The 14,429-nt window shown below is 37.0% G+C and overlaps 1 protein-coding gene across 2 annotated transcripts; it reads left to right on the top strand.

Annotated features, from left to right (window-relative positions):
* Positions 1-2,010: 2,010 nt before the first annotated feature.
* LOC121735229 (dihydrolipoyllysine-residue acetyltransferase component of pyruvate dehydrogenase complex, mitochondrial) lies at positions 2,011-13,369 on the top strand. 2 transcript variants are annotated; one of them, XM_042125979.1, is made up of 9 exons: positions 2,011-2,259; positions 2,610-2,782; positions 3,522-3,704; positions 5,313-5,495; positions 5,878-6,095; positions 10,887-10,981; positions 11,512-11,711; positions 12,345-12,447; positions 12,714-13,369. In XM_042125979.1, exons 1-9 carry the CDS (start codon positions 2,141-2,143, stop codon positions 12,841-12,843), a joined length of 1,404 nt encoding a protein of 467 aa, XP_041981913.1. In that variant the 5' UTR covers positions 2,011-2,140; the 3' UTR covers positions 12,844-13,369. The 2 variants fall into 2 exon arrangements, with proteins under 2 accessions (XP_041981913.1, XP_041981912.1); XM_042125978.1 differs by having other exon boundaries at positions 5,827-6,095.
* Positions 13,370-14,429: the final 1,060 nt, after the last annotated feature.

Genomic DNA, 14,429 nt, shown 5'->3' with positions numbered 1-14,429 from the left:
ATGACTATTAAATATTTATAATAATACAGTTCCGGAGCTCTTTAATAAAAAAAATGGCATCAGATAAGAATAAAGAGCTGTATCTGACTGATTGACTTAGTGATCTATCAACGCACAGCCCAAACCACTAGACGGATCAGGCTGAAATTTGGCATGCAGGTAGATGTTATGACGTAAGCATCCGCTAAGAAAGGATTTTGATAAATTCCAACCCCAAGGGGTTCAAACAGGGGATGAAAGTTAGTATATAATAATACTCATACATATATACACTTTTGCTAAGATGCGGCTTTAAATAATATTATTTACGGGCAAAAGCTAAAGCGCTTAATCCACGTGTCCTATTTAGGAAGTCCTAGCTAGCTAGGATCCTAAAAAATTTAGTCAAGTGGAATAACATTTAGAAAGCTAGGATCCTAGCTAGGATCCTAAATCGGAAAAAAATGTGGCTCCTGAATGACTAAATCAGTGTTGCAGGATGGTTTCAACCTTTTATCTGTAGTGGGAACTGCTAACGGTGGTTCCTAATATTTGATCTATCTTTGGTTTGGCCCTACTAGAGATAGGAATAGCTCACATTAGACATTAGAGACATATATTTTATGTCAAATGTGACCTATTCCCATAGCTGGGCACCGTTAATCAAATAGTTAACTTCGTTAATCGTTAATCCGTTAAAAAAATGTTAGCTACGTTAAACGTTATAGCGTTACATTTCGGACGAATTAACGCAAGTTAACGTTAATCGTTAATCCGTTAATATGTAATATGGCCTTGTGGTAACTTACATCATTGCGTTAGTGTACGTACAAAACCTGTTGGTTTAAGGTTTTGGAAGTTAAAATGTTAGGGACAAAACAAAATACTTCTATAATTATTGTATTCTACCTAACTAAATTATACTGCATTCTTCTTTATCAACATGCAAATGATATGCAACAATAAACAAATCACTCTCTTTAAGCACCGGCGCTGAGTAATGAAATGATATAACGAAACAAATCTCTTCTCACTCGCACGCGCCTGAAAATGTATCTAGTATTGTTTTTGTTTCACTCGCTGTTTGCAGCGGCGCCGCGCTGCTCGCCCGCCCGACACTTGTCGTTTCATACTAACTGTCTGAACCTGTTTTCGCGCCGCGCCGCGGTGCCGTGCGGTAAATAGTAGGCATTGGATTAACGATTAACGGACTTCAGCATATTAACGGAAGTTAACGAGTCCGTTAATATTTTTAAATTTTAACTTAAAAGTTAATCCGTTAATCAAAATTTTAACTTCGTTAATTAACGATTAACGGATTAACGAGTTAATGCCCAGCTATGGCTATTCCTATCTCTAGTAGGGCAAAACCAGAGATAGATCAAATATTGGGAACGGCCGTAAATCTGTATTAAAGTCAATTTATATTATGTTATAAGATTTGGAGTCCATTCGTAGGTAATTTCTTAAGTCTGCTGGTTCCAAGTAGTAGAGAAAGTTCATAATTCATAATTTTACGTGGAGCAAAAATTCTTACAACCATCTTTTTCGCCTTTTATTTATTTTTATTTTCATTGAGCCAACAGAGCTAAGCCTATGAGAAGACCAATTTTTTGTTGCTTTGATAGAACTGGAGCCATTAAGAAGACGTCTGACCAAAATGACAACTGATTTAGTCACTAAATTAGGACAAGTGGAATAATAAGCGAACTAATTAGTCTACTATGTAGGATCCTAGCTAGGACTTCTAAATAGGACAAGTGGAATAAGCGCTTAAACCTGAAGCCGCACTAAAGATTAGAGTAATAAAGAATAAATTTTGTAGAAACCATAAACAATATTATAATTTATATTCTTCTTCTTCCTCTTATTTATGGATAATTTATATCGAGATTTATTAATTATGATATTATAAAGTAAACTCGATATAATTATTCCCTTCACTTCAAGTTTCAAAAAGCACTTTTTTAGTATTGTCTGTGAATGTGTGAAAGGAAAAAAAGAAATGTCAAAAAAATGTCAGTGTCAATGTCAGGAAAGACAAAGACTGAGGACATCTCTTGGACGACCTACAAAAAGTCGGTAAAGGTCGATCTTTTGGTTTTAAAACCCGTCCCTTTTTATTTGGACGGCCGGCAATCTAAATTAATAAATAACAGAAATGCTACGAACGATATTCTTACGAAACCAACTCTTAACCGATAGTGTTAAAAAGGCTATCCGGTCCAATGTAACCAGATGCCTAAGCACCGAATTGGCGAGAAGGAAACAAGAAAACAAGTGAGTCTTTCTGGATTAAAACTACGTGCTTCGATCTTAATTTCGGCAATCTTTCTAATAGTTCGTAGACTTGTTTATGTTTGTATATTATTTTCAGTTAACCTCAAACATTTATTATTTGCCATATAAATTGCATAACCAAAATGTCAATTATTATGCCGTCGTACGGTATTTGTCAATATTTTGTGCCCAAGTGCAAAACATCCTGCATTTTCTAAGTATTCAAGAGTACAAACAGAAGTATATCACAACAATCCCTCATACAGTTTGTCATCACCAAACAATCTTGATCAATTTGTGATAATCTTGTTTAGATGTTAGACTATGATCATTTACTATTATCTTTTTAGGATACTGACACACAAAAAAGTGGTAGCAACAATACAACCATGGAGTGTACAAGCCAGATACTACTCGGACTTTCCGTCACATTCCCGTGTCAATCTGCCGGCCCTGTCACCCACCATGGAGAACGGCTCCATTGTGAGCTGGGAAAAGAAAGAGGGGGACAAGCTAAATGAAGGTATGTTAATAATATTTACAGAGATTCTTTAACTGATCTCAAAATTATATTAGTGGCCTCCTACATTGTCTACCAGGTTTTTTATTTAGCAATATGCTTTATTCATCTATTTTCAACATCTGATAAACTGCATAAAATTGTATATGGAAAGGCTTTTTCAGACCAAGAAATATTACAAAATCTCCATAATCGTAAAATATAACATTAGATGTGTATACTGTACTCGGCGAAACATGGCGGTAGCGGTCATTGACTCCCTGTCAAAAACTTGTCATTTTCTATACAAAGCCGCGATTGACAACATCTGAAAGTCATTGTCGAAAGCTGTTTATATAGAAAATTTCAAGTTTTTGACAGGGAGTTAATGACCGCTACCACCATGTTTCGCCGAGTACAGTATAGTACCAATAAAATTATTAATAAAGTCAATTCATTTTAACTGTAAATAAACCAAACTAATAGCTATTTTCATCATTTTCATCAAAATGAATTCAAACAGTTATTGAGTTAATACTGAAACTCTTAATTTATATCTTGTTTACAAAGTGCTCTTATCATTTTACCTTCATATTGTAGAATCTGTCTAATAGTTGTGCATCTATGTAGTCTTCATTTTTGAAATTAAGACTACAAGATGATATAAAAAGAAGTAATAATGACAATTATAATATTAATAAGTTGATATTAATCTTATTTTCACTAAGATTAAGTGTTAGCTAACCCGTATTTACTATTACAGGTGATCTTCTCTGTGAAATTGAAACTGACAAAGCGACAATGGGATTCGAAACTCCAGAAGAAGGTTATTTAGCTAAAATTTTAATTCCTGCCGGTACTAAAGGTGTACCTGTGGGTAAGCTGCTGTGTATCATAGTTGAAAATCAAGCTGATGTGGCAGCTTTCAAAGATTTTAAGGATGACTGTAAGTATATTTGATATTTTATACAATGTCTAACATTAATGCTAAAGTTTTTGTGTTCTTATCCTCTTGCACATCAAAATCTGATTCATCATCAAAAAATTATCTGATGGTGTAAAGCAGCCTTTCCCAAAGTGGGCGATAACGACCCCTTGTGGGCGCTGAGGGTCTGGCATGGGACCCAGAAAAAATGGGGCCATTGTGTTTTGAGAGGAGGAGAGGCTTGGGGGGTGATTTATTTCATCTGGATGCATTTGAAATTGAAACAAAGGGGGGAACAACATAGTCTAGACCCGTGGTCCCCAACCTTTTTTTTCATACAAGCCATAAAACATGTCTTGGTGTCACAGGCCGCAACAAAAATTTTTTAGGGTTAAAAAATAATGTTCAAAATTAACGATTTAAAAGTGTAAAAAATTTCATTTAGTATCTTTCACGATGACTTTACATTATTTTGCCGGTGGTTGTGAATTTCAAAATGGTTTAACATCACGCGGGTCACAGATAAAGCCGCGGGTTGGGGATAGCTGGTCTAGACTCTAGTCGGATTATGTCAATCCCAGCTCAACTGATTGTGACCAACATTGACTAACCGAACTAGGAGGTTGAACATCTACCTTGGTTCATAGATGTTGAACCTACTTTAAACGTCAGTTGTAATGTGTGTGTGTTAATATTATTAACTGCATGTTTAACTAATTTGGGTGTTTATCCACAGCTACAGGATCCATGGCGAAACCTGCTGCAAAGAAAGGTTCATTTCATTCCTTTTAATAAATATTTTTAATTAAGTGCTCATGTGCTCATAATAAGCAAGGATTTGCTAAACATTTTTATCTAGACTTATAAAGAATGTAATGACTCTATAAGGGAATCAGACATAAATAATGCATGAATAGACCATTGCGTAAATAAGATAATCTTATAATTACAGCAGACATTTTGTTCATTAGCATACACTTTGAAAAGGTATTCTTTACTAGCCCATATAAGGCTAACAAACAATAATTTTAAAAATGTCTGTCAAATGAATTGAAAAGTGATATCTTATTTCTCAGTAGATAATGCTATTTTTAACGCTACTCAATCCATAATCATACTTAACAATAGGGAATCTGGATATATCATTTAACACCAGAGGGACGGTAGGGTCTTTCCTGTCAAACATCGTCTCAGACCATAAAGTTAATAATATACCTAGCGGAATAGAGAATCAAAGGCCTGAGCAAGAGAGATGTCACTATCAGTAACACTGGGTGGTAAGAAGAGACGTGTGATACATGAAAGCAGCACTCTCTTTTTGACGTCCAGTCGGCACGTACCGCACGTTGACAATTTAATCTCACAGAAATCATGTTCAATCATGCTTGTGTAAGTGTATACGTACACATATTTTTACACACAGATGAAACCAATTGCGGTTTCGTTTGACAGCTCGAGATTGTTGCTCTATTCCGCTAGGTATATTAACTTTATGTCTCAGACAGACATATGACAGCTGTTTGACACGACAATTGACACGATACATAGACTATGTACGGCCTTACGGCTAAATAACGCCATAAAACTCTCATTAATGTTTATTTTCTATTAACAACACTCTGTATACAGCGGCTGCGGCCCCCGCCCCCGCCGCTGCAGCTCCCGCTGCGGCCGCCGCCCCCGCCGCGCCCCGCCCCGCGGCCCCCGCTGCCGCCCCCGCCCCCGCCGCGCCCCCCGCGGACGCCCACAGCAGGATCTACGCTAGCCCCATGGCTAGGAGGCTGGCTGAACTGAAGAACATAAGGCTTGGAGGTACGTGATGTGATGTCATTATTGTATAAATCTTTACTTCAACTACTTACATAGCGTCGTGTAGGTTATACAAAGTTTTTTGTCTCTTATGAAAACTTGCCAAACATGTAGTATTGTTACCTAAGCGACGATAGTTAAGTTTTGTAAGTTTGGCGTATCTTATTCTGTTCTCCATCTAGAAAATACTAAAAAATAGATGAAACTTTTACCAATGTCTATGACACACAGTGCAGACATTACTGGTTTTACATTAATCCTTGTATCCAAAATCCTCTTCCCTCACATCTCATTCCACTCCACATAATCGTCTTCTCATGTTAACCTCAACCAGGCCAGGGCACCGGACTGTACGGGGCCCTGAAGAGCAGTGACCTTGCCGCAGGCGGGGCCCCGGCCGAGGCCCCCGCGCCGCCAGCGCCGGGGGCAACCTACCGTGACGTGCCCCTGAGCGGCATGCGAGAGACCATCGCGCGCAGGCTGACGGCTGCCAAACAGAATATACCGCACTACCAACTGACTACTACTGTCAATGTGGAGAAGACGCTGGCTATGCGAAAGGCTGTCAATGAGAGACTGGCTGCGGAGAAATCAGATGTCAAGGTGAGTGTGTTGATTGTCAAAATGTTCATTAACCTCTTGAACCACACCGACACCTTAACGAGCCACTCGTAAAAATACCTCTGTGTACCACCGGCACGTTAATGAGACACCTGATGCACTCGACCTCACGCTGTTTTGTAACTTATTTTAGTGTGTTTAAGATTTAATTTCGTTAAAAGAAATTATTTTTAAGAGTATGAAGTTGGCTTCAAAAAGAATGCATTAAAGTCGTGGCAATTTAATAGGCCACATTTGACAGTTCAACAAAATTGAGCCTGGTAGCCTTGTAACGACGCCATAAAAAAATAAATATTTTGTCATTGTTATTACTGCACAATTTATTCACTTTTTCTAATAACGATTACATATTTATTATAAACATAACCAATACGAGTTCTTTTACTATTTATTTTCACTGATAAACAATTTTTAACATAAAAAACAAATTATGATTTAAAGAACTGAACGTCGGTACAATGTTACGTCAGCTGACCTTTTTTCTTTTTAAACTCTAGGGATGTTACTCTAAAAATCGAAAGCGAATAAGTAGAATCAGATGCATTGATTAGTTGTAACGATATATCCCCATAAATTCATAACCACGTTGTGAAAAGTAACACATATTCATGTGAAATTAATAATGATAATACAAAATTTAACAGTTTTGATATTTCAAGTGAATAATGCAATTTTTCTAGTAAATTTTGTACTTGTCTTATTTTGCTCCTTGAATTTACAAAAGAAAAAGTAATAATAGGACAGGAATTCGTTTTTGGTTTTATAAATAACATATAAAATTCAAATATTTTATTTCAAGTCCGTATCGATTTATTCGTTTTGGTCGATGTTTTTAAGCAGCTTACCTCACTATGGAGATTATTCTGACAGATGTCAAATGTGGCCTATTAAATTGCCCCGACTTTAAATAAGTTCCTGATTGGCGCAATTTTGTATAACTTGAAAAAAAAATTTTGAATGGCGCCATAGAACGCGGTATTTGAGGCTCAATAAAATTTTGAAATCCCGGTATTCCAGAGGTTAAGTAATCTATACTAATATTATAAAGCGGAAGAGTTTGTTAGTTTGTTTGTTTGAACGCGCTAATCTCAGGAACTACTGGTCCGATTTGAAAAATTCTTTCAGTATTAGATAGCCCATTTATCGAGGAAGGCTATATAGGCTATATTTTATCACGCTAAGACTAGTAAGAGCTAAGAAATAGAAGAAAGTGTGGAAAAATCGGGGGAAAATTATTTGAAAGGGCTTATTTGAACGCGCTAATCTCAGGAACTACTGGTCCGACTTCAAAAATTCTTTCAGTGTTAGATAGCCTATTTATCGAGGAAGGTTATAGGCTATATTTTATCGCGCTAAGACTAATAAGAGCGAATAAATAGAGGAAAGTGTGGAAAAAATGGGAGAAATTATTTGAAATGGCTAATTTGAACGCACTAATCTCAGGAACTACTGGTCCGAATTGAAAAATTATTTCAGTGTTAGATAGCCCATTTATTGAGAAAGGCTATAGGCTATATTTTATCACGCTAAAATTAATGGGAGCGAAGAAATTGAGGAAAAAATGGGAAAAATGGGGGAAATTATTTGAAAGGGCTTATTTGAACGCGCTAATCTCAGGAACTACTGGTCCGATTTGAAAAATTCTTTCAGTATTAGATAGCCCATTTATTGACAAAGGCTATAGGCTATATTTGATCACGATAAGACTAATAGGAGCGAAGAAATAGAGGGAAAAGTGGAAAAAAACGGGAGAAATTATTTAAAAGGGCTTATCTCACGAACTACTAAAGCAATTTTTCTGTTATTTGGCACAGATAAGAAGTAGACCACGTGAAGGATCATAGGCTATTTTTGTGGACTCATTTGTCTGTGAAATATCTAATTTACGCGAGCAAAACTGCGAACGTTATATTTCGCGTGGTCACGATATCACGCGTAAACGGCTGGACCCATTTTGCTGGGTATTAAGATACTTTGAGTCCCGAAAAAGAACATAGGATACATTTTGTCCCGGAAAATGTACGGTTCCCGCACAATAAACTTTTATGATTATCGTCTAAACTATTCAATCTATTTTGATGAAATTTGGTATGGCAATACTTTCTCGGGATACAAGGGATACTTTTTATCCCGGAAAATGTACGGTTCCCGCACAATAAACTTTTATGATTCTCGCCAAAACTATTTAATCTATTTTGATGAAATTTGGCATGGAGATTGGGGATACTAATTTGAATCTGGGACAAGTAATGTTTTTTGCCCCGGAAAAATGGCCGGTTCCTACACAATATACTTTTCTGATTTGCGCGTAAACGAATTAATCGATGTACGGGAACAACTATAAACTAAAGTCCACGCAGACGCAGTCGCGGGCAACAGCTAGTAACACATAATTAAAAGTAATTGAGGACGAGGCGATGCGATGCTCATTCGTCATTCTCAAACTTGGGTGGATGGCTAATAGCTAGGTTGGAAGATAGGAATAAGTCAATTTTGCCGCTCTGGGCAAATGCTTTATGTGTGCACGTTATATGCAAAAAATTTATACGTCGGAGAGCCATGCTTCGGCACGAATGGGCCGGCTCGACCGGAGAAATATTACGTTCTCACAGAAAACCGGCGGGAAAAGCGCTGTGTTTCGCCGAGTGAGTGAGTTCACTGGAGGCCCAATCCCCTACCCCCCATCCCTACCCTCCCCTATTACCCTATTCCCTCTTAAAAGGCCGGCAACGCACATGCAGCTCTTCTGATGCTGCGAGTGTCCATGGGCAACGGAAGTTGCTTTCCATTAGGTGATCCGTTTGCTCGTTTGCCCCCTTATTTCATAAAAAAATTGCCCTCCTAAGCTTAGATCGGGCTTTGAATTTGATAAGGTGGCTAATGAGAATACTTTCTTATTTTCGAGATCTACCTATATCTTGTTTTATACTTGACATTTAAAATGACATTGAGAATTTTCGATCACTATGACGAAAACGTGATCCGCGCGTGATTGACAGTGTGAAACAAATCTTGCAAATTCATATAATTGCCACAATCTAGTTACTGCGATTGTTTTATGTATATTTCGTTTTAGAATAAGAAATATAGGAAAATGATTATTTCTTTCTTACGAAACTCAAAATCTTGAGGGAATTTTCAAATTCCCTCGTGATATACAAATTCAAATTAGTAACGCGGATTTGGTTTCGTTATAATTCAAAATGTCTGTCTACGATATTATACGTTATTATATCGATATTATATCACGTGTTTGTGTTTTTGTTAATTATGATTTATGAATATACATACATACTTTGAGTCCCGGAAAAAGACGTAGGAAAGAATTTATTCTGGAAATGAACGGTTTTCGTGGTATAAACGAATGTCAGCGTAACGAAATTGCGAGCGAGTTTTATTTATATTAATAAACTAGCTGTCCCGGCAAACGTTGTTTTGCCATAAAATTATTTTCCCTATTTTCCTGCTTTTCTCTTGAAGGTTTTTCTGATTTTTTTTCTATAGACCTCACGGAGCCCGAGACCTTTCCAACGAATGCAAAACCGTGGAAATCGGTTCGTGCGTTCTGGAGTTATAGCGCCAGGAAGGAAAACCGAAGGAAAATGTCGTGATTCTAGTGTTTCGCCATAAAGCAGGGAGCACAATGGCTCTGGTGGCGGAACCAATAATGGCAATCTTAGGTATTATTTTCGGTTAATAAAAATTTTTCGAAAATTAATGTCTAAAACAAACAAATATAACAGTACCTGAACTTTGTAGACATTTTACAAAAAATAAATACACTCCCGGGGGAGGCAACATGTGCGCAATAATCATCAAAACCTATTTTAAAAATGCTTCATAAAAATAAACATAATCAATAAGTAATAAAATAAGTCTTGTCTTCTAAATAACAAAATTATAAAAATTCCCGGTGACTCTGCTGGTAATTTTCGCCGGTAAATTTGTCATGACCTTCTTCTCCCTTTAACTCCTGCAAGATGACGTCTCGTACTTTATCGTCTAGTCTTGCCGGTTCAGCCAGCTTCCGACGTAGTGTGCGGTGTGGCGGTCCGGCCGACGTTCAAATTTTTCGTATCAGAAATTTCGGACAATATGCGGCCGGGCTAAAGGTCTCAGCAACCAGGCCATAAGCTCCAAAAAAAAAAAAATAGTTGTTACACTATTTGACAGGATTGGACAACAAATGTTTGACATGTAATAAACAAATCAGCATCTATTGAAATGATAAAGTATTCATTAATCATTAGTCATTACACATATCGAGTTTTTATTGTTTTTATGTATTCTGCTATTCGGGACGGAAACAAATCCAACAAATCAAAAACCATGGCAATTGGTCCAGCCGTTCTCGAGTTATAAGTGTTGTAACAAACACGACTTTCTTTTATATATATAGATAACTAGCTATTTGACCGGGCTTTGCTCGGTATTCGATAAAACACGAATAAAATGACATTGTCTAAAAATGATTCCTAGCTAGATCGATTTATCGCCCCCGAAACCCCCTATATACTAAATTTCATGAAAATCGTTGGAGCCGATTCCGGGATTCCAATATATTATATTATAGGTATATGTACAAGAATTGCTCGTTTAAAGATATAAGATAAGATAAACTATATTTTAGGGACCCGCCCCGAAACTTTCGAATAATTTTATGTTAATCGTGATTTGTCAGGTGGGTTTGACACAACGCGACCGAATTACATAGGTCCGCCATCTGCTTGAATCAACTTCTCTGACATTACAATATTTTCCATTTCCCGGCAGATATCGGTGAACGACTTTATCGTGAAGGCGGTGGCGGCGGCGTGCAAGCGCGTGCCCGCCGTCAACGCGCACTGGATGGACACGTATATTAGAGAGTGAGTACTACTAATATTTAATACTTCCCGACGCGAACGGGAAGTCCCTCCAAAATTTAGAGGGATACACTGCATTTTACAACACACACACAACACAGATTTCAGTGGCGTACAGTATCGAAGTGTGCTGTAGCTGAAACATTCAATGTTTGCACATTATGCCGCATAATGCGTTCTAGTGCTGCGATTAAAAAACACTTACTGTTGGTGGATCTGACAGGTCGTTGTCGCTGACGTTATAAGCATACAATCAGATGGTGACATGATCTTAAAGTTGTGCTTTGAAAAATCACGGCTACACAAAGTTTAATTCCCTAAAGGAAAACTTGAGACAAGACAGACTTAATTTTTATTATTTTATGGTACTTAACTATAAGTTTTACTTTTAAGTACTTTAACTGCTAACCGCCTAACCCAGATTCTTCTACTCACAAAGTCTCTGTCAAATTTAAATTTTCTGTGTGCACAATTCTTAAAAAAAATTAACACACACACACACAACAACTATTGATCATTAAAATATGTTACAGATTCTCAAACGTGGACGTGAGTGTGGCGGTGGCTACACCTGGTGGTCTCATCACTCCCATCATCTTCAACGCGGACTCTCGCGGCATCATCGACATATCCAAGTCCATGAAGGAGCTAGCGGCTAAGGCGAAGGAGGGCAGACTGCAGCCGCACGAGTACCAAGGCGGCACCATCACTGTGTCCAACTTGGGCATGTTCGGTGAGTCTTGACACTTTTTCTATGTCGACGAAGTCATAATGCGTTATTTTTTTCAACGTCTTCTTCTTTGCGAAACATTACCCATTTGGCGAAACGTAAACCATATTCAATAATACTAATGTACTGGCATCGAGTAAGTTGATTCCTACGCAATTGACAGACCAACGTTATTTGGTCGAATATGTCAATTCAATGTTAATTGTGATCTGTCAGCTGGGTTTGACGTAACGCGACCAAACTACTTAGGTCCCCGATTTGCATATGAATCAACTTCTCTGATAGTACATCGTTGTTACCTGTGAGTTATGATCTTTTAAATGTGTTAATTTTTGTCGAAGGTACTACACTTTTTGCTTGAGGTCCTCGTACAATACGAAGAACTAGAGAGATAACAAGTTATCAATCCAGGGTTTTTAACCCAGATCTGCGCATAGAGCCTTTAACCTTTTTAACTTATATAAGGATGTGCAGCTTATAACTATTCAAGATTAGCCTTTATCTGCCATATGTCCAACGTGCCAAATAAAAACAAGCGGATTTTGTATAGATATTCGTTGTATAAATGCTTATAATATCAGTACCCAGCTACGTATCATCATCCTTGGGTAGATTATCTTACCGTTGTCATTTTAGGTATTACGATGTTCAACGCTATCATCAACCCCCCGCAGTCGTTCATCCTGGCGTGCGGTGGTCTGCAGGACCTCGTTATTCCCGACAAGAACGAGAACCAAGGGTAAATAGTCAAACTTTTAAGACTTTTAATGGCAAATAATTCGTTTCCATTGTTTGCCAGGGGCGCTAGTGTAGCTAAAAAAATCAGTTTACATGTACTTAACCCTGAATTTTTTTATGCGTTGGTATTTCAACATCGTAGAAATACTCTATTCCTAGTTTGATTATAACTTTTAAGCCAAGAAAGTTATATTAATAGACAATTTACAATATAAATTTTGGTGCATTTGCTAAAATAATTGGCTTACTCTATTTTTTTTTTTTCAGTTTCCGCGTGGCGAAGTTCGTGTCGTTCACGGCGTCGGCTGACCATAGAGTTGTCGATGGCGCGGTCGGCGCCGAATGGATGAAGGCGTTCCGGGCTAATCTCGAAGATCCCGCCAACATGATCCTCTAACTTCACTCCAGTTCAGGCCCCTAATTGTGTAACTTTAATGAATATGAACTTTATAACGTTTGAAATTTCTAAAATAGAATATGATGTCAATATTTTGACGTTTATATTTGTAAAAAGTTCAAACGTTAAAAATGTTACCATATACAACGAAGTTTATCTTCATCAAAGTTAATAACGAGACAGAGCACAGCTCACTTCACTCCAGTGCGGCGCTTAGCGCTCACTTCAGACCCAAACACACCGCGGCGTAGCTAACTTGGCTCCTGTAAATTATTAGAATAAGGATACGCCTTACATACCTTCGCCCACTGCCGTGTGAACACGTATTTTTCCATTTTTAAATTAGTTAACAGTTTTACTTCATTTGACGTATTTTTGTTTATCGTTGTACGAAATCCAGCGATTGTCGAGATTTATAATACTTCAAGATCCGATATATAGGAATATCGATATTTGAACTTGAAATGTAAACTATAATTGGTACAATTGTTAAAACATAATTCGGAACATTCGTCTGGCATATCCTAACAACACGATTATTTGTTAAGATTCAAGTATGAAATTGATTAGTCATAAGAGATTGTTGAATATTAAGTTTTTATTGTATTACAAAAGCAGTGTATTTGAAGTACAATATAAGTTGTTTAAAAATTTTAAATTATTGTTTATCTTAGTCAAATTATTTATGTATGTGAGAATTGACTATTATTGAATACATGATATTTCTTTAAAAATACAGAGACTTTAAAATGACGGCCCTAATGTTTCTTTTTCTTCTTATGTTTCTGGTTAACATGGGTATTAGCTTTGCCCCTTCTATGGCATTAAAATGTTGGCTGTCGAAAGAAATTCGCGCCAAAAGTTACTTGAGACCGAGCCTAAATGATTTTATATATTAGTATATATTTTATGAGTATGCATTTGTGTATCTATTCGTAGTTCATGTTTGGAAACAAGATCTATAGACAATATATAATTCAGTTAGTCACTGGGTATACGCTGTACATATTAGGTCAACTCCAGTGTTACCAGGGGTCATGTTTGATAAAGTACATGATTGTTAGTTAAATATATTTATTTATTAATAAAACTGAAAATTGTTTTATTTCTCTTATTAATATTTACCTGGTCATTTTTGTGTTAAAATGTGGGGAAACAGCAGGTAAGTATAAAGTGTCGCATGCTATCGCAACTTTCATTAATAATAATAAAAACACTTATTGCCTTTTCCCATCACCGAATATGCAAAAAATCGATTTGTATCATTCATTCGCACTATATAGTTACGATTATCATATAACTATTCGTGCGCGAGTAAAAGGGATACACAGCAAAAGCCATATTTCTACGTGTTCGGTGTCCGGGATATAGCTAGCCGAAATTCCCGCAAAGATGTTCAAGTTGGGTAACAGATGGCGCTACAAGTCACGTTCTAAGATTAATTGGCGAAGTTTACTTGGTTTACAATTAATTACAGCATATTTCTATTTACAATGCTTAATATGACGGCATCATGCTTAAATTAAATGACGCAATTTTGGACGACAAACTAGGCCCTCACTAGGCCATTGTTTTTAGGCCAATAT

This window comes from Aricia agestis, chromosome 17, assembly GCF_905147365.1.
Source record: "Aricia agestis chromosome 17, ilAriAges1.1, whole genome shotgun sequence".
NCBI classification, from domain to species: Eukaryota; Metazoa; Arthropoda; class Insecta; order Lepidoptera; family Lycaenidae; genus Aricia; species Aricia agestis.
This window is presented reverse-complemented; position numbering and strand designations above follow the sequence as displayed.